Source organism: Dipodomys spectabilis, unplaced genomic scaffold (genome assembly GCF_019054845.1).
Source record: "Dipodomys spectabilis isolate Male_0828 unplaced genomic scaffold, ASM1905484v1 ptg000107l, whole genome shotgun sequence".
NCBI classification, from domain to species: Eukaryota; Metazoa; Chordata; class Mammalia; order Rodentia; family Heteromyidae; genus Dipodomys; species Dipodomys spectabilis.
The window spans coordinates 1,646,973-1,674,861 of record NW_024870784.1 but is presented as its reverse complement, the minus strand read 5'-3'; the positions used below and the strand labels follow the sequence as shown (position 1 = coordinate 1,674,861).

At 43.9% G+C, this 27,889-nt stretch overlaps 3 protein-coding genes across 5 annotated transcripts in view; all 3 read left to right on the top strand.

Annotated features, from left to right (window-relative positions):
- Gart (phosphoribosylglycinamide formyltransferase, phosphoribosylglycinamide synthetase, phosphoribosylaminoimidazole synthetase) overlaps nt 1-10,803 on the top strand; it is a 31,292-nt gene extending 20,489 nt beyond the window's left edge. Inside the window, exons 14-22 of the mRNA XM_042687240.1 lie at nt 331-529; nt 1,552-1,803; nt 2,309-2,461; nt 4,860-5,066; nt 6,592-6,729; nt 8,201-8,331; nt 8,687-8,828; nt 10,260-10,375; nt 10,475-10,803. Coding sequence (XP_042543174.1) covers nt 331-529; nt 1,552-1,803; nt 2,309-2,461; nt 4,860-5,066; nt 6,592-6,729; nt 8,201-8,331; nt 8,687-8,828; nt 10,260-10,375; nt 10,475-10,666 — 1,530 coding nt within the window. The 3' untranslated portion in view covers nt 10,667-10,803. The remainder of the gene's footprint in view (nt 1-330; nt 530-1,551; nt 1,804-2,308; nt 2,462-4,859; nt 5,067-6,591; nt 6,730-8,200; nt 8,332-8,686; nt 8,829-10,259; nt 10,376-10,474) is intronic.
- Dnajc28 (DnaJ heat shock protein family (Hsp40) member C28) lies at nt 19-21,550 on the top strand. 2 transcript variants are annotated; one of them, XM_042687245.1, is made up of 3 exons: nt 19-29; nt 218-226; nt 19,131-21,550. In XM_042687245.1, exon 3 carries the CDS (start codon nt 19,145-19,147, stop codon nt 20,306-20,308), a length of 1,164 nt encoding a protein of 387 aa, XP_042543179.1. In that variant the 5' UTR covers nt 19-29; nt 218-226; nt 19,131-19,144; the 3' UTR covers nt 20,309-21,550. The 2 variants fall into 2 exon arrangements, with proteins under 2 accessions (XP_042543179.1, XP_042543178.1); XM_042687244.1 differs by lacking the exons at nt 19-29; nt 218-226 and adding an exon at nt 17,172-17,341 and having other exon boundaries at nt 19,123-21,550.
- A 1,178-nt stretch (nt 21,551-22,728) lies between these two features.
- The window catches only part of Tmem50b (transmembrane protein 50B), a 36,213-nt gene continuing 31,052 nt past the window's right edge, over nt 22,729-27,889 (top strand). Inside the window, exon 1 of one of the 2 annotated variants that reach the window (XM_042687254.1) lies at nt 22,729-22,836. The gene's annotated coding sequence lies outside the window, so the exon portion shown is untranslated. The remainder of the gene's footprint in view (nt 22,837-27,889) is intronic. The other variant, XM_042687253.1, reaches the window with a different exon arrangement.

Below are 27,889 nucleotides of genomic sequence, written 5' to 3'. Positions count from 1 at the left end.
CTCTCAAATAGTCCCCCTTTTTTAATCATGTCTATATTCCCCATACAAATACATATTTGTCTTATGTAAGAGCTAAAAGAACCATGCCAACTGACTAAATTTTAACCCTTTGTCTAAAATATGTGTACATATCTACAATATTGTTGAGGCTATATTTAGAAGGAATTTTGAGGAATAAAAAAGATTACTTGGGATGGAATAGCTTCTTGGAATTTAGCACTCTTGGGTGTCACAAGCAACCAGCCAGTTGTAGTATTTGTTACCGTCTGTGGGTAAACTGAGAAGATGCCCATGGAGCCTATTTTCTACTGTGGTTTTGTTCTTCTATAGATTGCCCAGCTGTGCAATAAACACGATACCATTGGTCAAGATTTGGTTGCCATGTGTGTAAATGACATTCTGGCTCAAGGAGCAGAGCCTCTCTTCTTCCTTGATTACTTTTCCTGTGGAAAACTTGATGTCAATACAACTGAAGCTGTTGTTGCTGGAGTGGCTCAAGCTTGCAGACAAGCTGGATGTGCTCTTCTTGGTATGGTTTTAACTGCAGATCCTTTTCTCTATGTGTCAGTCTTAATGCATCAATAAAATCAGTGCCAGCCTAACTAGTGAGAAACTACATCACCAGACATGGCAAATGGAATCTAGATTAAACTACCTGAATTAACACATGGAAGTATGGTTAGTGGGAAAGGCCTTGCCTAGTCAGCTCAAGGCCGAATTCAAGCCCTAGTACCACAAAGGGGAGAAAAGGGGGAGAAAACAAAACAACTACCTGAATTCATCTTAGACTCTATGCCATTCATCGACCCTCTGCAAATATTTGTCCCTCAGACCTGCACGCCCAGCCTGTTGTGTATGCTGAAGTTCCTCCCCACTCTTAGTCTACCTTTTCCCAGTTTAGGGGTTTTTCCTCTTTCTTAGGCCCTCACTGGACAAATGGGTTCCTGGTGTTACAGTTAGGAACGTCATATTTTCTAGCCAGATTACCTAGGTTTTATAGAACTATTGCTTAACTTATATATGACACTTATTTTCTCTAAATTTGTTTGTGAACCAAGGCACAAAAGTACTTCTTCAGTGATATTATTTCTGTGAACAAATTGGATATAAAAGATCAAAATTTATCCTTCCACTGTGTTTCAGAGCACAGTTTTTAATGTGGAGTCTGCCAGCCTCTACTTTCTGTCTTTGTATGTTGAGTGCAAAGTATATACTGCTGTACGTAGTGGCAAAGACATTTGGAGTTGGCAGTCCTAAATTACTTCTCTAAGCCTTGGCCATTACCTGGGAGATGGAGTGATGGTAAAGGTTTTGTGAGTACGAAAGTATTTCTGAAACCAAACTATTATAGAAATGGTGCACGATCCCATAACGGTGGCCATGTTGGGAAGCTGCATATGGACTGACAGAGCTGGGACTTCATCTGTGTCTTCCTTGCAATCATGCTTGGTTGATCATTCAGTCGGACAGCTAATAGAACAATAGGATCTTAAGCGTCATGTCACAGTTGCTATGCAGATACGATGTGATGTCTTTGATCTCATTTTCCAGGAGGAGAAACAGCAGAAATGCCTGACATGTATCCTCCGGGCGAGTATGATCTGGCTGGTTTTGCCGTTGGTGCCATGGAGCGGGATCAGAAACTCCCCCACCTAGAGAGGATCACTGAAGGCGATGTTGTTGTTGGAATCGCCTCATCCGGTCTTCACAGCAATGGCTTTAGCCTTGTGAGGAAAATAGTGGAGAAATCTTCCCTCCAGTACTCCTCTCCAGCACCTGATGGTTGTGGTGACCAGACTCTAGGTAAACTCGTCTTGTCTTGTTTGCAGTTAATTAGCTGAGCAGTTAATTAGTAAGTTTAGTCTCTCATTGGGTAAAGCTAGAATGGGATGAATTGTATTTTCCTATGGTTTTCCTGCTTGGACATTATTATAGAACTGGTATGTCTACCCAGGTGCCAGTGGCTCCTGGCTGTAATCCTGGTTACTCAGGAGGCTGAGATCTGAGGATTGCACTTGGAAGCCAGCCTAGGCAGGAAAGTCTGTGAGACTCTTACCTCCAACTAACCACCAAAAAGCTGAAGTGGAGCTGTACCTCAAGGGGCAGAGCAGAAGACTTGAGAAGCTTAGGGAGAGCACCCAGACCCTGAGTTCAAGCCCCAGGACTGGCTACTCCCCCCTCCATCCCCTGACCCCCACCCCCACCCAAAAAAAGAACTTGTATGTCTATATCAGGTCACAGTCTCTGTCCCTTTCAGAATTATTTTATATTAGTTGGGTAAGTTTGGTCTTATTTCTCTAACCTACAGGGGATCTGCTCCTAACTCCAACTAGAATCTACAGCCATTCACTGTTACCCATCATCCGTTCAGGACATGTCAAAGCCTTTGCTCATATTACTGGTGGAGGACTGCTAGAAAACATTCCCAGAGTACTGCCTCCGAAATTCGGGGTAGAATTGGGTAAGATCACTAAAGAGAACTTTTCTTCAAAGAAATGATAAATATGTACTGTGGGAGGAAATCTCTGGGTAATAGTTATTGCATACATGATTATACAGGGAAAGTTCTCCTATTGAGGGCATTTGAAGGGAACATAGGCTGGCCCCTTTATACATCTTTTTATTCTATTTGCCACACTTTTAAAAGGCATAAAATCCTGACATGCAACTGGAAATAAAGACAATGTGGAATAAGCAGATCCATCCTCCAAAGGAATTAGTAACATCAGACTAAAGAAGGAGAACCCTCCTTGCCTAGAAATGAAATGGTAACTAAGTAATCTACACAAGAGAAAAAGGACCTGAACCCAGCAATAAAAAAAATGAGACAGAATGATAATTTAATCTACACTCAGAAGCAAAAGGACATCCAGGGTCAAGCCAGTGAGCAGGCATCAGTCACTAGCCCAGGAGGAGAGAGTAGGGTGCATTTTTTTAAGATCTTCAGTGTGTTTATTACTCCATGCCCGTGGACAGAAGTTAAAATCAGCTGAAAAGAAATTGGGTGCTCGTCTGTACATAGTAAAGGGGACCAAAAGGAGTTCCTCAGAGGGAAAATTACTGGAACAGTCAAGTAGGCTGAGCCCCATAAAGGTGTCATCCCTCCCAAGGCAATCTGGGGGACATAGTTCCCTGGCAGAGCACGTCCTGAGGCCTTGTTTCAATCCCTAGCAGCAGAAAAAATAATGCTAAGGAAGGAAGGAATTTAACATGGTGTTTGTCAGCCGTGTAAAGTACAGCACAGATCCAGGATGGGGACTAGATAGACCAGTGTATTTTAGTTAGGTCAAAAAGTAGTAGAACACCTGCCTAGCAAGCCACATGGCTTTGAGGTCTTAACTCTAGTAGGCGGGGAAGGGGACCTTCAAGTGTCGTAGGTGGCCAAATCTGTCAGAAAAACAGAAGGTTTTTATTGTGTAAGGTATAGATAGATTTCTTTTTGTTATTGTAAAGGTGATGTACAGAGGAGTTACAGTTACCTAAATCAAGTAATGAATACATTTCTTTTTTTTTTTTTGGATCCGGTCATGGGGCCTGAACTCTGGGCCTGGGCACTGTCCCTCAGCTCTTCAGCTCAAGGCTAGCGCTCTACCACTTGAGCCACAGCACCGCTTCCGGCTTTTTTTTTTTTCTTTTTGCTTATGTGGTGCTGAGGAATCAAACCCAGGGCCTTGAGCATGCAAGGCAAGCGCTCTACCACTGAGCCACCTTCCCAGCCCAGACTGTTTTTCTCTCTCTTTTTTTTCTTTTTGCTTATGTGGTGCTGAGGAATTGAGCCCAGGGCCTCATGAATGCAAGGCAAGCGCTCTACCACTGAGCCACCTTCTCAGCCCCAACAGTCTTTTGTTTTTTGTTTGTTTGTTTGTTTGTTTTTTGGGTCTGGTCGTGGAGCCTGAACTCTGGGCCTGGGTGCTGTCCCTCAGCTCTTCAGCCCAAGGCTAGCACTCTACCACTTGAGCCAGAGCGCCACTTCTGGCTTTTTTCTTTTTATGCTTATGTGGTGCTGAGGAATCGAACCCAGGGCCTCAAGCATGCAAGGCAAGCGCTCTACCACTGAGCCACCTTCCCAGCTTGAATACATTTCTTTTTGAACAATGTCACCTCTTCCCTCGCTCTCTCCCAGGTTTTTCCTCCCATCCTCACCCACAAGTGATATAGCTCATTTTCAACATAATGTCTAATGAGTACCACTGCTACATTTGTTCACCCTTTGTCCCTCCATTTCTGCATTTCTCCATTACCCTCCCAAAGACAGATAAATGAACAACAAGACAAGTAAAGAAAACAAAAATAAGGGCTGGGAAGATGGCTCAGTGGTAGAGCGCTTGCCTTGCATGCCTGAGGCCCTGGGTTCGATTCCTCAGCACCACATAAGCAAAAAGAAAAAAGCCGGAAGTGGCGCTGTGGCTCAAGTGGTAGAGCGCTAGCCTTGAACTGAAGAGCTGAGGGACAGCGCCCAGGCCCAGATTTCAGGCCCCACAACTGGACCAAAAAGAAAAAAAAAAAAAAAAATAAGCCGGGTGCCGATAGCTCACACCCATAATCTTAGCTACTCAGGAGGCAGAGATCTGAGGGATCACAGTTCAAAGCCAGACTGGGCAGGAAAGGTCAGGAGACTCTTATCTCCAATAAACCACTCAGAAAACCAGCAGTGGCACTGTGGCTCAAGTGGTAGAGTGGTAGCCTTGAGCTGTAGAGGTGAGAGACAGAGCCTAGGCCCAGAGTTCAAGCCCCATGACCAACAAAAAAAAAAATAAGCATCTGATTATGATTTCTGTTACCTCTGTATAATTACATTCCTGTATTTCTTGTGTGATTCAATAGGGTAAATAACTCTTGCTTATCTTCCTTGTTTTCAGATGCCCGTAGCTGGAGGATCCCTAGGGTCTTCTCATGGTTACAGCATGAAGGACAGCTCTCAGAAGAAGAGATGGCCAGAACCTTTAACTGTGGAGTTGGAGCAGCTCTTGTGGTGTCAAAGAACCAAACAGAACAAATTCTGACTGCGATTCATCAGCGTCAGGAAGAAGCCTGGGTGATCGGCAGTGTGGTCGCATGTCCTGAAGGTGATCTCACCTTTCTTGATTTTAGGCCTATAATTTTGTTAGCACTGAGACTTGAACTCGGGGCTTTGTGCACTTGTTTAACACTTTTGCTCAAGGCAGACACACTATCACTTGAGCCACATCTCCACTTTGGACTTTTTTTTTACCTTGGAGTTGTAGGGCTTGAACGCAGGGCCAGGGCACTGTCCTTAAGCTTTTGTGCTCAAGTTTGACCCCCACAGCACCATTTCCATCTTTTGGTAGTTAATTATAGAGATTGGCATCTCACAGGCTTTCCTGACTGAGCTCCTTTGAACCACAGTTCTCAATCTCAATCTCCCAAGTAGCTAGGATTACAAGTATGAGCCACCAACGCCCAACCCACTTCCAACTTTTTATTGGTTACTTAGAGATAGAGTCTCTCAGGTTTGTATTCCCAAGCTAGCTTCAAACTTTGATCCTCAGGCCAGGGGCACCGGTGGCTCACTCCTGTAATCCTTGCTACTCAGGAGGCTCTGAGATCTGAGGATCACAGTTCAAAGCCAGCCTGGACAGGAAAGTCCATGAGACCCTTATCTCTAATTAACCACCAGAAAACCAGAAATGGTGCTGTGACTCAAGTGGTAGAGCGCTCACCTCAAGCCCCACGACCGACCAAAAAAAAAAAAGAGAGAGAGCGTGAAAAAGCTAAGGGACAACACTCTAGCCCTGAGTTCAAGCCTCAGTACTAACACACACACACACACACACACACACACACACACACACACACAAAATAGCAGAAATGTTAGAACTTGTTAACCTTGTTCTGTCTGCATTTTCCTCCATTGGGTAAGTTTCATTTTCAGACAGATCCTCCAAATACTGAAAAGGTAACATTCTTCAGTTCACATTGCAATAAGAAACCCCCTCTTCTCAACATCTTGTACCAAGTGGTTGAATGGCTTTGCTGATCACATGATTTCCCCCTAAAGACAAGAAGTCATAGCACTAAGCTGAGTAGTGGAACTAGAAAGATTTGGAATTAGAGCAGGCAGTATCAATCCACTGTATGCTTCAACATGATGATTTGGTCTTCAGCTCTTAGTGGAAGTAACTTACTATATATGTTCTCAGGAAGTTTTATAAATAAATGAGTAATGGTAAATGATATATACCCATTTTTGTTTTTTAATTTCCTACTTCTTTTCAGAATAAAATACAGTACTTCAAAATTTACATAAAGTTTTTTTTTTTTTTTTTTTTTTTTTGTCGGTCGTGGGGCTTGAACTCTGGGCCTGGGCGCTGTCCCTCAGCTCTTCAGCTCAAGGCGAGCGCTCTACCACTTGAGCTACAGCACCACTTCCGGTTTTCTGGTGGTTTATTGGAGATAGGAGTCTCACGGTCTCTCCTGCCCGGGCTGGCTTTGAACCGCGATCCTCAGATCTCAGCCTCCTGAGTAGCTAGGATTACAGGCGTGAGCCACCAGCGCCCAGCACATAAAGTATTTTCTACCCATTATTCTTACTAAGTTGTTTACTTCTTTATGGTTGTATTTGAAATGAAGGTTCCCCTCAAGTGAAAGTCAAGAATCTTATTGAAACCATGAACATAAATGGGTCATTGTTGGTGAATGGCTCTCGGAAAAATCATCTCCCCACCCAACCAAAGAAGGCAAGAGTGGCTGTCCTAATATCTGGAACAGGTGAGAGCTTGACTTTGTCCATTGTATGTATTGAGCATGCCCTTGGTTCCTGCATCCTGCTGTGCCCTCCCCCCACATCCTACCCTCACCCTCCATACACACAAAAAACACAACCAGTTGTAATACTGTCAGCATTATGTGGGGTAGAAAGTAGAAATAGAGCTGGGTACCAATGGCTCACACCTGTAATCCTAACTAGTCAAGAGGCTGAGACATAAGGATTGAGATCAAAACTAGCCCTGGCAAGAAAGTCCCTGGAACTCTTACCTTCAGTTAACCACCAAGAAGCCAGAAGTATAGAGTTATGGCTCAGGTGGTAGAACACCAACCAGCCCTGAACATAAAAGTTAAAGGACAGTGCCCTGCCCCTGAGTTCAAGTCCAGTGCCAAGCACAGAAGAAGAAGAAAAAGGAATTTGAGAAAGATGGCTAAAGAGTAACTAGAATGCAAATCCCAGCTCTTGTATCTTAGATTAGTCTTTAAAAACTGTTGTTGCCGGTGGCTCATGCCTGTAATCCTAGCTACTCTGGAGGCTGAGATCTGAGGACCACAGTTCAAAGCCAGCCTGGGCAGTAAAGTCCATAAGACTTATCTCCAATAAACCAGTAGAAAACTGGAATTGGCACTGTGGCTCAAGCAGTAGAGCTCTCGCCTTGAGCTGAAGAGCTCAGGGACAGTGCCCAAGCCCAGAGTTCAAGCCCCAAAACTGACAAAAAAAAACAAAAACAAAAAAAAACTATTGTCTTTGGTTGTATGTACAATGTTTTAAATAAATGTATGATTATTTCTTTAGAGTATAGTCCCAAAGGTACAATTGTTTTACATATGACTGACTGTACAGTTTTGGTGTATTTACATCCAAGTTAATGGTACAGCAAAGAAACAGTTATATGATCCAGAATAGTTTATTATTCTTCAGAAGATTTTTTTTTTCTGTGATTAAGCAGCTTATCCTCATCATCATCCTTCACTTTTAGACTCTTGTTACACTGTTTCTATTGGAATGCTAGATCATGTTATTTTGCAGGAGCAATGATAGATAGATAGATAGATAGATAGACAGACAGACAGACAGACAGACAGACACTAGAACCAGGAATGGTATATTGCCAATGTTTTTCCTAAACAATTCAGAAAGCTTGACCCCCCCCCCCCCCCCCCCCCCCCCGCCATTCAAAATTGCATCTTTCTTTCTCTTTCTCTCCCTTTCTCTTTCATCTCCCTTCCCTCTTGTTAGATGACTAAGGGATCTCTCCTTGCTAGGCTAATGCTCTACCACTTGAGCCATCATGCCTCCAATGTGCCTTTCTGCTGGTTATTAAAAGTCTAAGGGACTTTACTGCCTGGGCTGGTCTTCAACCAGGTCTTGAGCCCAGTCTCCTGAGTAGCTAAAATTGTAGGTGTGAGCCACCATCACCCAGCATACTTTTCCAGAAGGATGATTTCACTTAGTTTCTTCCTGCCTTTTCAGGATCGAACCTCCAAGCACTCATAGACAGTACTCTGGATCCAAAGAGCTCTGCACACATTGTTGTTGTAATCTCCAACAAAGCCCAAGTGGCTGGGTTGAGCAAGGCAGAGAGAGCTGGTATTCCCACCAAAGTAAGTCACTTGGGAAAATAGGCTGATGTGGTTTGTCTTTGTATTGGGTTGAGGATTTAACCCTCAGGAATACCATTGAGCTAAACCTCCAACCTCCTCAGGATGTACTTAACTCATAATCTGCTGCCACAGGTCTAGCAGAAAAGTTTTTGCATGCTTACATGTTGGGTGGATGCTCTTTGGCCTACCCTCTCCATCCTGCCCATTCGCTATCATCTCCATCAGAAGCTGCTCCTGCCATTCTCTATCATTTCCATCAAAGGGTGGTGAAGTCTGGTTTATGTGAAAGTTGTATTTTAAACTTTTTTTGAGAGTTTCGTGAAAAAAGGCTATGCTTATCTTTTTTCTATTACAGGTAATAAATCATAAATTATACAAAAGTCGTGTCGATTTTGACAATGCAGTTGACCAAGTCCTTGAAGAGTTTTCCACAGACATAGTCTGTCTTGCAGGATTCATGAGAATTCTCTCTGGCCCCTTTGTCAGAAAATGGGATGGTAAGCAAAGCTTTTTGATATCACAAACAGGGAAATGAATAGAAAATAGACTCTAGAATGGTCAGCTTGGCAAACAGTCTCAGCAATGAAATATTTATTGTGATGTTTTGCTTTAACCGAGGTCATTCATATTTAATTGCCTTTGCTCTAATCCAAAGAATGGCATGATAATGATTCATTCACCTATTCTCTGTCCGTTTTGACTTTCTGTAATTAGTCACTTTCTAATGTAACCTAGTTTTGTTTCACATTACTGAAAAATGGTATTTCATCTTCCAAACAGATATTTACAAGCCCCTTTCATTTGTTGAGAAGCAAAAAGTAGTTCTGTGTACCAGAATGAAGAATCATCCTCTCTAGTATGCATTAGCCCATTGCCAGAAGATGCTAGAAAATATCCTGACTTGTAGTCTTCCCTTTTTCCTTAAAAGCTTTGACCTCATCCTCTTCCATTTTTATGACTACTTTTTTTTTTTTTGGTCCAGTCGTGGGGCCTGAACTCTGGACCTGGGCGCTGTCCCTCAGCTCTTCAGCTCAGGGCTAACACTCTACCACTTGAGCCACAGCGCCACTTCCGGCTTTTTTCTTTTTGCTTATGTGGTGCTGAGGAATGGAACCCAGGGCCTCAGGCATGCAAGGCAAGCGCTCTACCACTGAGCCACCTTCCCAGCCCCTTTTATGACTACTTGTAGTGGTAATTAGAGTACTTGTAGTAGTATAAGAGGTGATTCCTTTGGCCATGGGCACACAGAACTAACTACTACAGAATTTGTAGTTAGAAGTCAAGTTCATAGGCAGTATGCAAGAACCTCTCACCTCTTCTTTTTTTAATTAATTTTTATTTATTTTTGTTTATATGGTACCAAGGAGTCAAACCCAGGGCCTCAGGCATGCTAGACAAACGCTCTACCACTGAGCCAATGTCTCAGCCCCTCCTGCCTCTTAACAGTATGTGTCAGCAACAAGCTTAACTCTTCCAGAGCCCTTCCGTACAGCTTAGACAATCTCCCACCACTCCTCCCCTCCTCAATCTCACCACTCTGGATATCTAGCTTCCCTAGCATTCGATTGGCTTATCAAAGCAGCTACTTACCCCTACTTTAACAGGAAAAAAAAAAAAAAACCCGGTCAGGCACTGGTGGCTCATACCTGTAATCCTAGCTACTCAGAAGGCTGAGATTTGAGATTCACAGTTCAAAGCCGGCCCAGGCAGGAAAGTCCATGAGACTCTTATCTCCAATTAACCACCAGAAAACTGGAAGTGGCAATGTTCCTCAAAGTGGTAGAGCGCGGGCCTTGAGCTGAAGAGCTCAGGGACAGCGCCCAGGCCAAAGTTCAAGCCCCACGATCGACCCAAAAAAAGGAAAAAGAAAATCAATATTTTAGAATTCTCAACACTATGGGTTTTTTGTTTTTTGCTTTAATTTCTAGGGAAAATGCTAAACATCCACCCATCTTTGCTCCCTTCATTTAAGGGTGCAAATGCTCATGAGCAAGTTCTGGAAGCTGGAGTCACAATTACTGGGTGCACAGTACACTTTGTAGCTGTAAGTATGTCTTTTCTTGCCAAAATATCACTATTAATGCTTAGATGTAAACTACACTGGCTGGAAAGTAAAGCTTGAAACTTTGACCTCCTTTTCCAGGAAGATGTAGATGCTGGACAGATCATTTTACAAGAAGCTGTTCCAGTGAAGAGGGGTGACACCATTGAAACTTTGTCTGAAAGAGTAAAATTAGCAGAACACAAAATATTTCCTGCAGCCCTCCAGCTAGTGGCCAGCGGAACTGTACAGCTTGGAAAAAATGGCAAGATCTGCTGGGTCCAAGAGGAATGAAGCCTCCTGGTTGAGGGTTGAAGCCAGTTGTGAAGGAACTGTGGCTGTATGCTTGTTGCCTTTTTATCATGGATTTATTAGCAAAAGATGAAAAGCTGCTAATAAAAATGACTTCATCCTTACCATTAAAAACAAGACTGTAGGGAGGGAGGGAGGGGATGGTAGGGGGAAAACAATGGAGGGGGTAACAATGTTCAAGAGTAAGTATACTCATTACCTCACTCATGTAACTGTAACCCTCTGTATAGTATCTTTACAATAAAAAAATAAAATAAAATGGTTTAACTCAAAAAAAAAAAAACAAGACTGTAGCATAGCTAAGACATTTCTCATAGTCTTTCTAATTCTCTTTAGGACCTTTCCTGTTTATAATCAAACCAGTCATTCGGAATTCAGTTGACTCACAGCCTAACAAGAGATCTTGGTCTTTCAGACTTTTTCTGACCAACATCACCCTCATCTTTATATGTTCTCTTATCTTCGATGAAAAACATGGAATACGTTTGTCTTGCAAGAAATCATGATGGGGTGCTGACATATCATGTATACTCTCAATGTATAAAAGTAAGGCTGGAGCCGGGCACCGGAGGCTCAGGCCTGTAATCCTAGCTACTCAGGAGGCTGAGATCTGAGGATCGAGGTTCAAAGCCAGCCCGGGCAGGAAAGTCCGTGAAACTCTTATCTCCAATAAACCTCCAGAAAACCGGAAGTAGCACTCAAGTGGTAGAGCGCTAGCCTTGAGCTGAAGAGCTGAGGAACAATGCTCAGGCCCAGAGTTCAAGCCCCATGGCCGACCAAAAAAAAAAAAAAAGTAGGGCTGGGAATGTGGCTTAGCAGTAGAGTGCTTGCCTAACATGCACAAAGCTCTGAGTTCGATTCCTTAGCACCACATAAACAGAAAACTTCTGAGTGGCACTGTGGCTCAAGTGGTAAAGTGCTGGAAGTTCAGGGACAGTGCTCAGGCCCTGAGTTAAAGCCCCAGGAATGGGAGGGGGGGGGGGGAGGAATCAATGTATAACAGTAGCCTAACCAGTCCGGTGCCGGTGGCTCACGCCTGTAATCCTAGCTACTTAGGAGGCTAAGATCTGAGGATCATGGTTCAAAGCCAGCCTAGGCAGGGAAGTGTGAGAGACTCATCTCCAATAAACCACTAGAAAACCGGAAGTGGCACTGTGGCTCAAGAAGTAGAGCACTCATCCTGAGCTGAAGAGTGCAAGGATAGCGCCCAAGCCCCATGACTAACAAAAAGAAAAAAAAAGTCGCCTAACCTGAATCAGGGTCAAATAAATCTATCTTCCTCATGGTGTCTGTATTGGTTTGAGCTGAGACTTTTCCAGTTATCTGAACCATACTTGGCTGCCATAATATTTTTTTTGGGGGGGGGGGGAGGTCCAGTCATGGGGCCCGAACTCTGGGACTGGGCGCTGTCTCTCAGCTCTTCAGCTCAAGGCTAGCGCTCTACCACTTGAGCCACAGCGCCACTTCGGGCTTTTTTTCTTTTTGCTATGTGGTGCTGAGGAATCGAACCCAGGGCCTCATGCATCCAAGGCAAGCGCTCTACCACTGAGCCACCTTCCCAGCCATAAGATTTCTTAATAACTCCCATTTAGTATCATTAAACATTCCTCTGTTGGTAGCTTCTAAGATAGTCAGATTTTAGCTTACTATTTATGTTTTTTTTTTTTTTTTTTTTGGGTCCGGTCGTGGGGCCTGAACTCTGGCCTGGGCTGTCCCTCAGCTCTTCAGCTCAAGGCGAGCGCTCTACCACTTGAGCCACAGCGCCACTTCCGGCTTTTTTTCTTTTTCTTTATGTGGTGCTGGGGAATCGAACCCAGGGCCTCAGGCATGCAAGGCAAGCGCTCTACCACTGAGCCACCTTCCCAGCCCCTACTATTTATGTTTTTAGGGAAAACCCATGAGACACTTATCTCCAGTTAACCAGCAAAAAGCTAGAAGTAGAGCTGTGTTTCAAGTAATAGAACACCAGCCTTGAGTGAAAAAGCTAAGGGATAATACCTGAGCCCTCTGAGTTCAAGCCCCAGCACTGGCGTGCGTGCACGCATGCGCGTGCGCACGCGCACACACACACACACACACACACACACACACACACACACCACACAGAACATAGGAACAAAGTGGTTATTTACTGTTTTATAACTCAAGAGAGTTTGAAAGATAATTTTTTTTCTTTTTTTTTTTTGCCAGTCTGGGGCTTGAACTCAGGCCCTGGACACTGTCCCTGAGCTTCTTTTGCTCAAGGCTAGTACTCTACCACTCAAGACTTGAGCCACAGCTATGCAAGTACTGTACCACTAAACCACATTCCCAGCCTAATAGGTCCTTTCTGTTGCTTAATGTACCAGTCTCTCTGGGGCTGGGAAGGTGGCTCAGTGGTAGAGCGCTTGCCTTGCATGCATGAGGCCCTGGGTTTGATTACCCCAGCACCACATAAGCAAAAAGAAAAAAAGCTGGAAGTGGCGCTGTGGCTCAAGTGGTAGAGCGCTAGCCTTGAGCTGAAGAGCTGAGGGACAGCGCCCAGGCCCAGAGTTCAGGCCCCACGACCGGACCCAAAAAAAAAAATGTACCAGTCTCTGTGCCAAGTAGTTTACAAACATTGTATAATTCTCACAAGAAGAAATCAGCTTGATGCAATGATTATTCTCCTATATGAAATGGGGGAAATGATCATATCTCGTATGGTCATAAGGATTAAGAGGGTACACATAAAGAACTTAGCATAGTAGGCCGGGTGCTGGTGGCTCACGCCTGTAATCCTAGCTACTCAGGCGACTGAGATCTGAGGATCGCGGTTCAAAGCCAGCCGGGGCAGGAGAGATCGTGAGACTCCTATCTCCAATAAACCACCAGAAAACTGGAAGTGGTGCTGTAGCTCAAGTGGTAGAGCACTCACCTTGAGCTGAAGAGCTGAGGGACAGCGCCCAGGCCCAGAGTTCAAGCCCCACAACCGACAAAAAAAAAAAATAAAAAAGAACTTAGCATAGTGCATGGCAAAGAGTAAATGCTAAATGCACCTCTATTATTTGTTGGTGCCCTCATTTTACAGATAAGCATAGAGAAATATCTTTGAGGTACTTAAAAAGTACAAGAAAGAAAATAGTCAACCCAGGTCTCAAAATTCACAAGTTGCTTTTTCTTTAAAAATGACAGGCACCAGTGGCTCATGCTTGTAATCTAGCTGTTTAGGAAGCTGAGATCTGAGGATCATGATTGTAAGCCAACCTGGGCAGAAAATTATGGTTCTTTTAAGTTTTGTTTTTACTTTTTTTTTGGGGGGGGGCAGTCCTGGTGGGCACTGTCCCTGAGCTGCTTTTGCTCAAGGCTAGCACTAACACTTGAGCCACAGTGTCACTTCAAGCTTTTTCTGTTTATGTGGTACTGAAGAATCAAACCCAGAGCTTCATGTATGCTAGGCAAGCATTTTACTACTAAGCCACATTCCCAGACCAAGTATGACTCTTTCTTTCCAAGTAACTAGCAAAAAAAAAACAAAAAAAACTAGCTGTACCTCCAGCAGTTCAAGTGGTAGAGCACCAGCCTCCAGTGTAAAAGCTAAGGGATAGCACCTAGGTCCTAAGTTCAAGCCCCAGTAACAGCACAAAAAAAGAAAAAAAAAATGTTCTGTGACAGGATAGATCAGAAAAATGAAGCATGGAACAACCAAAATTTCACAGACCAACATTAATGAAGGGCTTGGTTTAAAGCACATGAGCATGTCCCACATCCACAAATCAGCCGACAAATGCTGCAGGGGATGTGGAGAAAGAGGAAACCTATTACACTGCTGGTGGGAATGTACACTTATACAACCACTTTGGAAAGCAGTCTGGAGGGTCCTCAGAAAGCTAAATATTGACCTCCCTTATAACCCAGTCATACCACTTCTAGGCATCTACCCTGAACAACAGGAACCAATATACAAGGACACATGCACCTCCATGTTTATTGCAGCACTGTTCACAATAGCTAGGATATGGAAACAACCCAGATGCCCCACCACAGATGAATGGATCCAAAAATTGTGGTATCTGGGGCTGGGAAGTTGGCTCAGTGGTAGAGCGCTTGCCTTGCATGCCTGAGGCACTGGGTTCAATTCCTCAGCACCACATAAGAAAAAAGAAAAAAGCCGGAAGTGGCGCTGTGGCTCAAGTGTTAGAGCTAGCCTTGAGCTGAAGAGCTGAGGGATAGCACCCAGGCCCAGAGTTCAGGCCCCACAACCGGACCCAAAAAAAAAAAAAAAATTGTGGTATCTATACACAATGGAATATTATGCAGCCATTAGAAATGACAAAATAATGGCATTTTCAGGGAAATGGATGGAGTTAGAAGGAATCATGTTGAGCGAGGTAAGCCAAGAACAAAGAGACAAATGGTACATGGTCTCCCTGAGAAGTGGATGCTAAATCCAAAATGTTAGGTGATACAAAACTAACAGGACTTAAGAAACAAAGAACTCCCACTCATCTGGTTGAATCACTACTAAATATCCCCATGCTGCTGATCACATGTATGGTGTATATGTGTACACCATTATATGTTATAGATTGTGATAGACAATTTGCTCCAGGAAAGTTAGAATGAACTTGTGACTTTAAATGAGCATCATTATTCCACAATACTGTAAAATTTCAGAAATTATGTAATCAATCACAAAGAAAAAAAAAAAAAAACCACCTCGGGGAAGGTAGGGAGGGAAGGGCTGGTAGGGGGAAAACAATGGAGGGGATAACAATGCTCAATAGGAAGTACACTCATTACCTTGCTCATGTAACTGTAACCCTCTGTATAGTATCTTTACAATAAAAAAATTTAAAATAAAGCACATGAGCACTATTTTTGCTGTAACCCTTACATTCTCATAAGCTGCAACATTTAATAAGAAAGGAAAGGGGCTGGGAAGGTGGCTCAGTGGTAGAGCGCTTGCCTTGCATGCATGAGGACCTGGGTTTGATTCCTCAGCACCACATAAGCAAAAAGAAAAAATCCGGAAGTGCCGCTGTGGCTCAAGCGGTAGAGCACTGGCCTTGAGCTGAATTGCTGAGGGACAGCGCTCAGGCCCAGAGTTCAGGCCCCATGACCGGACCCTCCCTCTCCCCCCCAAAAAGGAATAAGCCATACCAGATGCTGATGGCTCACACCTAGGTAGTCAAGGTTGAGATCTGAGGATCATGGTTCAAAGCCAGACTTATTTCCAATTAACCACCAGAAAACTGAGAGCTGTGTCTCAAAGTGGAACAGTAATAGCCTTGAGCAAAAGAGTTCAGGGACAGCGTCCAGACCCCAAGTTCAAACAAAAAGTTCAAAAAAAAAAAACCCACTACCAAACAAAAAGAAAAGAAAAAGGCTGAAGGACAGTGGCTCTCCAAATAATTCATGTGCTCTGGGAACTGAACAAGGATATATAGAGACAGCAACTCTCTCCAACCTTGTCTGTTTGCTCAAAATTTGTGTGTTCTGGATACTGAGCAAGGATTTATTATTATTATTATTATAAAGGTGACATGCAGAGTGGTTAGTTACTTAAATCAGGTAAAGAGATATTTCTTTTTGGACAACATCACCCCTTCCCTCTGAGCAAGGATATATTGACAATACTTATCCTGGGGTTGAAACAAATACCAAAAACCCCACACCACACAATTCTGGGCACGAAGAAGTTCAAATAAAAACATTTATCTCAGGGATGGCCAACTTAAAAGGGAACGTGTAGTAACATCTATCCTCTAAAGGGATGTACAAATTTCGTAAACAGGCCAATCCCAACTGATAAAACGATGCAGATGAACAATGATTAAGCCCAGTGTTGTATCAAAGGGAACACTACTTATCTTGAAGTGAATTTGAGCCAAACCCTTAAGCTACCTTGGTGATGTTAAAGCACCCATTGTACCTGGTATCAGAGTATTCTCACCCAAGCCCGAGTGGTGGCCAGGCCTCGCTCCAGGAGAACCCCCTCCCTGTTAGATCACTGCTTCTGGGTTCCTTCCCACCGGTTTGGAAACTGCTGGGCCCAAGGATGGGTTTTTGATAACAGTTCCTGAGAGTGTGGAAGACTGTGGTGTTTAAGTTCATCAGTGAAGCTAGCAGACCCCTTTTTATTTTGTTTTCTGGTGCGTCCCAACCCCTACAATCGCCTGGCCATGCAGGCTGCTCAAGAAGTACTAGCTTTACCAACGACCGGCTCGGTATGTCTGGGTTAGTTTCTTAAAGCAGCATGGCGACTTGGGCGAAGATCGCTCAGGTCTCAGCGAAGGTGTTTCCACCTGCAGACCCGGATGGGACTATTTAAGTCCAGTTGGGACAAACGGCCTAATCTTCCCTACTCCTGAACAAGAGACCCTCCGAATCACAAAGACACCGGAAGACACCAGCTCCCGGCTCATCCTGCAAACCCTGCACACGTCGCCCCAGGCCTGGACACCGATTGCCAAGCCTCATGCGTTCCAGCAGCCACGCTAAGATACCTTGGAGGCCGGCTGCCACGGCGCCTTCCGGGAACTACAACTCCCACAATCCCTATCTTCCGAACCACCTCCGCTCAGGGAGGGGGCCGGGGGCGGGGCTGATGGCTCCCGGGCCGGACCCGAGCCTCCTGAGCTGTCCGACTGTGTCTTCTTGGGTGAAGTTATGTAAGAGAGATGACCACTTGTAATGGTAAGCCAAGTCATCTGTCACAGACAAGTGTGGATTCTATTCTCCATCTCCCCTAGACACTCCTCGTTGTACAGCGGCTTAGGGTTAGACAAGCGGGGAACTGGGCTGCAGCTGCGCCGAGCCACAGGACCGAGGTGGCGCGCATGCGCCTGGGGGGTGGGCGTCCCTGAGCCCCTGGGCCCTGAAGGTGAAGGTGAGTGAGAAGTCCAGGTGGGACGTATCCCAGAGCTGGAGTGACACCTCTTCTAATCACACCTGTAGACATAACTATCTCCACCCAGCCGTCTCTAAAATCCACGACTCCAATTGCTCATCAAATAAGGGCTCCCAGGAGCTCTGTTTTCGTGTTTACATGTAACCTCAGTACAGTTAAGCCATTTCCCGTATTTCATCGTCATTGTCCGTGTACAAGTCTTTCTCCACTATTGCACCAAGCATCTTTAATATACCAGTGAGCATTTGGGGTTGGGGTGGGGAGTTTGCTAACCTTTCGTTTTGGTTTTCCTTGCACCTAGCACATAGCTCCTTCCTAAAAACTGTTTTGGATACTATTTCAATCTAGTACCAAGTACAAACATTCTTTCTAATGTTCTCTGTTTCATGTATAGTAAGTCTTGTTGTGAGAAAATTCTCGAAAATATGACAAGGTACACTTAAAATTGGTGCTGATTAAATGTATAGCCTGCTGAGGATAAAATTAAGCAAACCTCTGTATTATATCCTAAATATTTTGCTTATAACCTATTATGAGGCTTGACTAAGTTGATTAACCCTAATTAGACCTATGTTTTCTCATATAATGATATGATTTGATTTGGTAATTTCTAAGAACTTTGAAGCTCTAAAATTCTGTGGTCAGTAAGTAGAATCCAGATTAAGTCACAATGTATTGATGCTGACCATTATCAACATTCATTCTCCAGCTACAGTAAAATATAGCTAGAAAAATTGTGATAGCAGCAGTAGACCGAACTGTCCCATATTGTATTTGAAACTTCATACCCTACTTTTTTGTTTGTTTGTTTTTTGTGCTAGTTCTTGGCCTGAACTCAGAGCCTGGGCACTATACCTGAGCTTTTTTTTTTTGCTATTTCTCTACTACTTGAGCCACAGTAATTGGAAATAAGAATTTCATGGGCCGGGCGCCGGTGGCTCATGCCTGTAATCCTAGCTCAGGCCAAGATCTGAGGATCATGGTTCAAAGCCAGCCCCGGTAAGAAAGTCCATGAGACTCATCTCCAATACAAACCACTAGAAAACTGGAAGTGGCGCTGTGGCTCAAGCGGTAGTGCACTAGTCTTGATCTGAAGAGCTGAGGGACAGCGCCCAAGCCCAGAGTTCAAGCCCCACGACCGACCAAAAAAAAAAAAAAAAAAAGAAGGAATTTCATGGACTTCCCTATCCAGGCTGGCTTTGAAAGCAATCCTCAGGTCTCAGCCTCCTGAGGAGCCTCCTCCTCATGAGCTACCCACCACTACTGCCAGGCCCTACTTCCCTCCCTCCTTTTTTTTTTTTTTTTTGCCAGTCCTGGAGCTTGAACTCAGGGCCTGGGCACTGTCCTTTAGCTTCTTTTGCTCAAGGCTAGTGCTCTACCACTTGAGCCATAGTGCTACTTCCAGCTTTTTCTGTTTATGTGGTGCTGAGGGCTTCATGCATGCTAGGCAAGCACTCTACCACTAAGCCACATTCCCAACCCCTATAAGACTTCCTTTTTTATAGCTGAAAATACAACTCTGCTAATAGTGCAACCTTGCTAACCTATATCATTTGTTGTTTCATAGATCGTTAGGAAGAACTCTGGATATGCTAAAGAACTCAATGCATGTGATGATGGCTCAGGTCTTAAGATTCCATTTGACGAGTGCTTCATTGATTCCTACTCTAGTGAAAATGCTACCGTACCTTAGTGTCGTTAGAAACAGGATGATGTCTACCTATAAATCCAAAAAGGAAATCAGGGACTATTACAAGCTGCTGAATCTAAATGAAGGCTGCTCTGCAGACGACGTCAGGGAATCTTTTCATCAGCTTGCCAAGCAATATCATCCAGACAGCGGCTCTACTAATGCTGATTCCGCAGCATTTATAAAGATTGAAGAAGCTTATAGGAATGTGCTTTCCCATGTGATTGAAGAAGCAAATGCCAGACGGAACAAAGTTGAAGAAGCAGAAGAAGAGGAAGAAAATTTCAAATACAATACACCCCAACACCGACATTATTTAAGTTTTGAAGGTATTGGCTTTGGGACCCCAAGTCAACGAGAGAAGCAGTATAGGCAATTTAGGGCAGACCGTGCTGCTGAGCAAGTGATGGAGTATCGAAAGCAGAAACTGCAAAGGCAGCATTTCACTAGTAGCTTAACTGTTCACGATGTAAGACACAGTAGAGAACAGAAGATCACTCAAGCCATCGAGCGCTTAGTGGAGGACCTCATTCAAGAATCAATGGCAAAAGGAGATTTTGACAATCTCAGTGGGAAAGGAAAACCCCTAAAAAAGTTTTCTGGCTGTTCATATATTGATCCCATGACTCACAACTTGAACAGAATATTGATAGATAATGGGTACCAACCCGAGTGGATCTTAATGCAAAAAGAAATAACAGATACCATTGAGAAACTCAGAGAAGCAATTTTAGTATCAAGGAAAAAGCTTGGGAATCCAATGACAGCAATGGAACAGCAGCAGTGGAAGCAGGTCTGTGAGCAGTTCCAAGAAAACATCAGAAAGCTCAACAAGCGAATCAATGATTTTAATTTAATAGTTCCCATCCTTACCAGGCAAAAAGTCCACTTTGATGCACAGAAAGAAATTATCAGAGCCCAGAAGATGTATGAGACCTTTATAGAAACAAAAGAAGTCACTGATAAAATCTCCAATGACAAGAATCCAGGAGAAGGAAAACCAACTGGAAGCCAGGCAAGGGTTTTAAACTGGTGGAATCTCTGGAAATTTATTAAAATCTGACTATTTTGATGCTCATGGCCACAAGACTGCCTTCAGTTGTGCTGACTTCCCCCATTGAGCCTGAAAGTTATTGCTGTGCCCCAAGAATTTGAGAATGTTGTGTCTTTTTACTTTTCATGAAATAATTGTATCCCTGATGATGTGTGGGGAAACTATAAGAAATGGAGTCAGAGAAGTCTTCGACAGCTTTTCTCTGAGGATATATCCAGAAAAGAAGAGAAACCACTTAAGAAATAATCCATTCCAGGGTTTAATCCATTCCAGGGTTTAAATGTGAAGTCTCTGGGTGGAATGGTCAAGAACTATGACTCACACATAGGAATCATACAGAGTATTATATAAGGCTTAGTATAGTTTTAAGCTTTAATAAAAGCAGCCATTGCTTGCCATTTTCAAACAAGTAAATACGAAGTATGTATCATCAAAACACTGAAGTTATAGTGAAATTTAGCCAACTGCACCTCCAGATGACACATGCTTTGTACAAGTTTGATGTTTGTAAATTCTTGATCTTACTAAAGCTCAAAACTTTTGGGCCACACACTACATGGAGGAATACTGAAATCAGGAAATTTCTCTATCAGGATTGACTATTCCTTATGGTAAAGGTGGTCCCTGTAGGTACTAAATGAAGAAAACACTGAACGTCCAAGTTGTACTTTTTCCTAACTCCATGATTTATTGGCTACAGAATCATTCATACAACATAGTCATTTAGAGAATTCACTTTAAAGGGTTTATATATTTTTCCTCACTTTCCAGAGGGGGCAAAATTCTTTAAGCTCAATGCAAATGTAAAAATTCACTTTGAATTTCTCTGATTATAGATTGAAATACCGTTTCTATACAGTTATCTTAGGTCTCCCTGTGTCTGAAAACAGACCTCTCCGAAAGGTTTTGTTAGCAATGTGAAAAATCCTTACTTCTTGTCTTAGGGACCTGATTTGCAGTCTTAGGGCAAGCTGTCTGATTTTTGTGTGTTTACATCTTTGACAACTGACCAGAAATTAATAATTCATGAGCTTCGTGTTGGGTCTTGTTCACTTTCAGAGACTGGATATTTTGGGGAGAGGCCCCCCACAGGGGAGGCTACATTGTTGGTTTTGCCAAAGAATGGGGCACTTTAAAAGGAGAAGTGATTTTGTTTCCAGAGTGCTAGGAGATAAATGCGACTCAGAAGCCTAATATTCCAAACATTCTGATTTTTTAGACCCATTATTTTGAAAAGTGTGTCATAGTTAAATAAACCTACATCTTTTTTTTTTTTTTTGGGGTCCGGTTGTGGGGCCTGAACTCTGGGCCTGGGCACTGTCCCTCAGCTCTTCAGCTCAAGGCTAATGCTCTACCACTTGAGCCACAGTGCCACTTCCGGCTTTTTTCTTTTTGCTTATGTGGTGCTGAGGAATGGAACCCAGGGCCTCAGGCATGCAAGGCACACACTCTACCACTGAGCCATCTTCCCAGCCCTAAACCTACATCTTCAAGAGGATATTTGGAGCCTTTCTATTTAAGACAATGGGGATATTAACATGTGATTTTAAAAAGTGATGGTGATGTATTTCTGTAAAATTGTGACAGGAAATACAGCTTTAAAAATAATTACAGATTTAAAACATGTTAGAAACCTATGATTATGATTTTTGTTTAAAACGAGTTAGATATAAGAGGCCTAATTACGTTGCTACAAACACCAGTGAAACAATTTTCAATATTGGGTAATGAGACTTGTTTCCTATTGAATATTTCAATGAATGAGAAAATAAGCAAATTACTCAGTTCTACCACATGCATAAATGTCTATATTAATAAAGAGGTTAATAAAGTTAATTTAATGATTACTCAGTAGTCCAGTGTTGTATAAGCACCTAATGGTAGTAATAACTATATCTTTTGTCTGACCAAATAAATGGCTTTAAAAATATTTTTGATTAATGAAATGAAAACTATGGTATAGATTCTGCATGTTAGGAGAGCAAATTCCTTTTATAGAAAGAGACTTATTTAGCCGAATTTCAAGCCAGCAAAGGGCTTTGAGCTAGTCTGTCAGAATTTGTTGAGTTGTTTTCTGACACCTCTTTTACGATCCAGCACTAACCTAGTCTACACTGCCACAAACCATTAGGCGCTAAGTCTGGACCACTGCTCCAGAAGGCTGGCTGAGTCCTCAACCTCACCCCGCCCCCCTTCTCCCCCAGGTCCCAGGCCGGCCACTGGCTGCTTCCGATTGGCTGTTACGGTCTACACGCGCAGTGCCCTGCTAACTCCCTTTCTCCGCCCCCTGGCTTCCAGCTCCGCCCCTTTGGAGCTAGGCCCCGCCCCATCGAGCCACTTGCTGGGCGCCGATTGGTTCCTGTGGTGAGCACGTCGTGTTGCCCCGCCCCAGCGGCATCCTCGCCTGGCTCTAGCCGGCTGCTCTGAGCTCCGCGGCTGAAGTGGAGCGGGTCGACGCCGGCCTGGGTGCGGCGCCGATTTTACCTCTCTGCGCGCTCTCCTGAGGTGCCTGAGGAAAAACAGTCCTTTCTCTCTAAGTGAGTCGCCATCTTAGTTGCCTAGAGTTCCAGGTTCTTTTTCGGGATACTTGCCCGCTGGGGAAGTGCTGCGGTAGCGCCTGGCCCGGTGTGCCCGGTGCCGCCTGACCTGCGGGGCTGGGCCTCCTCCGGCCCCCGCTGCTGCCCGTGGACCCGCCGTGGCCCTCACGCGTCCGCGACCCCCTCAGCCGGGCGGCCGCTCCGCCGCGGACGCCGGCCCGTCGGGTAGCTTTCCGGCCCGCGCGGGGGGATGGCCGGCGGGGTGACCGACCCGCGGGATCTGGCCGCCGCTGCGGCCGCCCCACCCCCGCCCCGAGGCCCGCACGGTGTCGGGCGCCTCCAGCTCTCCACTTCTTGGGTTTGCTCTGAACCGTGGCGAGGAATCCGTCTTCGCTGTGGGCGACCTTCTGCCTGCCCCTCGCTGAGATGGGAAGGAGAAATGGGAGAGGGACCCAGGACTTTAGGGAAATGGATCCCAGGTGTCGGGTGTCCGGCTAGATAGGTAGCTGAGCTTCGTCACTGTGGCGGTGGTAGCTGCGGTAAGGCTATTCACTTTGCTTTCAATCCGCAAATGGTGTACAGGGAGGTTACAATCTGACCTGTCCTTGTATGCATAGCGCGCTGCGTGATCAGAGCCAGCCCCGCCGTCAGTAGGTTGACTTGCGAGTGGACCATTAGGAGCAACTTACGCCTGAAAGGTAAATCAGGGAGGGACCCCTTCACGCCGAAGCGGCGCCCTGGCGGAGCTGGAGCTCCAGCCGTCCTGCCTCCTCGGTGGAAGGAAGGGGCGTGGTAGTGCTCGCTTCCCAAGAAATGCACGTGTAATCCTCTTGATCGGGATTTTCAGAGCCTGGGATCTCTGGGAGCGGTTCGCCCCCTGTCTCGTACTTGTGCTGTGCATCCCTTTTCTTAGCAATTCAGAAAGCTCTTAGTATAGTCTTCAGTCTCTGTCTTTCCATTCTGTAAGCTTCCCACGTGTAAAACCAACATTAAACATTTTAACTAAGCGAGTTTAGGGCTGGCAGAACTCTGCAATCTCCAGTCCTGACGCTTGAACTCAGGACCTAGGCGCTGCCCTTGACCTTCTTTAAAAGCACAAGGCTAGCGTGCCACCACTTAAGCCACAGCACCACTTCTGGCTTTTTCTAAGTAGTTTATTGGAGATAAGAGTCTCACGGACTTTTCCTGATTTGGAACCTTAGTACTCAGATCTCAGTCTCCTTAGTAGCTAGTCACCCACACTCGCCCCACTTCGGGTTTTTGCTAGTTTATTGGAGATAAGAGTCTCATGGACTTTCCTGCCAAACGGATCTAATCCTTTGATCTCAGCCTCCTGAGTCACTAGGATTACAGATTGAACCACAGGCACCTAAGTAAAAATTTTCGTATTTTATCTGTATTGGCCTTTGTAAATGATAACCATAACACTGAGGTATAAAGAGGATATCAACTAAAACAGTGAAATAATGAAGCGATATATAAAAAATAAAATTACCTGTTTGGCAATTGACGTAAGAACACATTTTCATGTCAGTACCTGCATGGTTTTGTTGTACCCTAATATTTGTGTTGTTTTTTTTTATTTCCCTGGTCTCTTATTCATATACATCTTGGTTGTTTCCAAGTTTTATCCTAAAAAGCCTAGTGTGAAAAATCCTTCTGGCATCAAAGGATGTTTCAGGGAGATTAAAAAACAAACAGATTATTGCATCTTAAATATGCCTTGATTTCAGGAAAGCTGAAACTGAAAGCAGTTAGCTGCCCTGGTTTTGTGATTTAGATGCATTTCTTAAAATCTATTGGTCCTTTTATATAGAGACACTGTATCAGAGAAAAATTTGAGTGCTGTGTTAAATAATGGGAAATGTATTGACCTCGTTACCACTGAGTGGTGCTGACCTTAAGGTTATGTTGCCTTATTTTGGCTTGGCAGGAGTGAAGAAAGAGGTTTCTTAAACATACATATAGGAAGAGGAAATGAGAACTTCGTAATTTGTCTACATTCCATCATCTTGAATACCCAACCATGACAGAAATGCATGTTCTTTTTAAAAATTCATTTATTATAAAATATATGTATAACACATAAATATACTTTTGTGATGCACACTGTGATTCTAGAACTTGGAGAGCTGAGGCAAGAGGATCATGAGTTTGAGTACAACCTGGACTACCATAGTGAGACACTATTTCAAAAGGGAAATAAAAAGACAAAAGCAAAAATACTTCTGCATTGTAACTCCTACTAGATGATCCCAAAAGTTACAATATCTCCTATTTTTTCCCCCTCCATTGTGAGGCTTGAACTTGGGGCTTGGGTGTTATCCTTGAGCTCTTTCCCTCAAGAATAATGCTCTACCACTTGAGCCACAGGGCCAATTCCAAAAAATTCTTTTTTTTTTTTTTTTCGGTCAGTCATGGGCTTGAACTCTGCCTGGATGCTGTCCCTGAGTTTTTTTTTTTTTTTTTTTTGCTTAAGGCCCATCCTCTACCACTTTGAGCCACGGTGCCTACAATATCTTCTCAATTTCTTTTTTATTTATTTTGTATATGCTAGGCAGGTGCTCTCCCACCAAGCTGCCTTCTTAATCCAATAGTGGATTGCTCATTAAATAAACCGTGATAACAAAACCATATCCCTCTGAGCATAGATGAGGTCCAAATGCAATTGCTTTCTAGATTTCGGGTTATATTTTTGTCACATTATCTTAAAATCAAACATGACTGTATAAATGAAAGGACAAAAAATAATATGTCACTAGGAGATGAAGGCTTCCAGAAAAAGGTAAGTGGAACAGAAAGGTTTCTTTGTGTGATGGTGTGATGAGGAGTCCTTAGCCAGGACATACGACAACTTAATGGCAAGCAGAACCCGGGGGAAAGAGGAGTACTTACTCTGAATTTCTGCTCTTTAGCTCCCTACGGCCAAGCCTGCCCAGCCATGGTTAAAAGGGTTGGTCAAAGTGAACCTGCTGCGAGGGAAGAGCAAGGCCTCTGCTGATGCAGGCCTCTGGGCTCCCAGGGGAGTGAGAACTACAACAGCTATGCTCAAGGCAGCCAATCCAAGTGCGGATAGAAAGGCGCCAGAGCATTCTGTCCTCAGGTTGAAAAACTACTAGCGTTGTGCTACTTCACGTCAGCCTGGCTATCCTCTCCTCCTGGGGCACAGTTGGGTTCTCTTTAGAACTCCTGTGTTAGATCTTTCTTGTATCCTGTATTGTTGTTTGGTGATGTATTCTCCAGTGGAACTCTTAACTCTCACTCTAGCATTTTTACAAGAAGAGCTACAGTTTTGTTGTGTTTTTTTTTAAAGCCTTTCCTTGTCTGAGTATGTTTCCTCATGCTTGATTGATATTTTGGCTAGTAATTTAATTACAATGGAAGTAATTTTCTTTCAGCGTTTTGAAGTTACTGCTCCATTCTTACCTGCTTTCAGTGTTACTGTTCAGAAGTCAAAGTCATTATGGTTTCTTAATCCTTTGTATGTGACCCTTTTCTTTCTCCTCTTTGTAAATTTATAGAACCTACATTTGGTGTCAGTCTTTTAAACTATAAAATAATGTTTGGATCCAATGGATTCAGTATTCAATGGACCCTTTAAGTCTTAGAAATAGAAGATAGGGGGAAATTCATTGAATCATCTGCATTTTGAATAATTTAAATTTGTTTTTTTGTTTTTTTTGGGGGGGGGGTCCGGTCATGGGGCCTGAACTCTGGCCCTGGGCGCTGTCCCTCAGCTCTTCAGCTCAAGGCTAGCACTCTACCACTTGAGCCACAGTGCTACTTCTGGCTTTTTTTTTTCTACTTATGTGGTGCTGAGGAATTGAACCCAGGGCCTCATGCATGCAAGGCAAGCGCTCTACCACTGAGCTACCTTCCCAGCCCATAATTTAAATTTGTTACCAAGGATCTTTCTTACTGGGTAGTAAGATGAGGCTCTTTTTCTTTTTTTCTTTTTCTTTCTTTTTTTTTTTTTTTTTTTGGTCATGGAGCTTGAACTCTGGGCCTGGGCGCTGTCCCTCAGCTCTTCAGCTCAAGGCTAGTACTCTACCACTTGAGTCACAGTGCCACTTCCAGTTTTCTGAGTGGTTTATTGTAGATAAGAGTCTCACAGACTTTCCTGCCTGGGCTAGCTTTGAACTGCAATCCTCAGTTCTGAGTCTTCTAAGTAGCTAGGATTACAGGCATGAGCCACCCGTGCCCTGCTGAGTCTCTTTTAAAACCCATGCTTTTCACCTTTTTTTTGGGGGTGGGGAGGGGGAGGATCCGGTCATGGGGCCTGAACTCTGGGCCTGGGCGCTGTCCCTCAGCTCTTCAGCTCAAGGCTAGCGTTCTACCACTTGAGCCACAGTACCACCTTGCGGCTTTTTTCTTTTTGCTTATGTGGTGAGGAATCGAACCCAGGGCCTCAGGCATGCAAGGCAAGCGCTCTACCACTGAACCACCTTCCCAGCCCCTGCTTTTCACGTTTTATTTGGCTTTATATTTATTTTATCTGAGTTAGAGATGCTTAGCAAGTTTTGTTCCTTTGTTTTATGTGACTTACAAGTCAGAAGGCAAGTGAGCATTCCAAGATTAAATATGTAAAATGCTTTTCCCTAAGTATGTAAGATCTCTGAATAATTCATGCTGTTTGATTTTAAGGCCTATAAAATATAGTGCCTAGAAACCAATTTATGGCTAACTCAAGAAAACTATTCCTAGACTCTTTGTCAAGGTTTGTCCCAGGAGTAATTGTCAAGGTCACTGCAGATCTCATTGGACTGTGTTCCTCTTCCATTTGACCACAGTGTTCCTCTAAATTGTGGCTATTTCTCTCTTTTTCCTTTCTGTTTTCATATAGACAAGAGAATACTTTCTCCTCATGAAATGAGAGAAATGCTGTGAAAGTGTATCTCGATGGACAGCAATATATTGTGATAGTCATGAGCACAGATTCCCGAATCAGATGTGAACATTAGTGGAAAAACTCCTTGCAAACTGTTCAGCATTGGCAAGTTAGCAATTCTCTAAGCCGTTTCAGTTATGTGAGGATAATAATAGTAACTGCCTC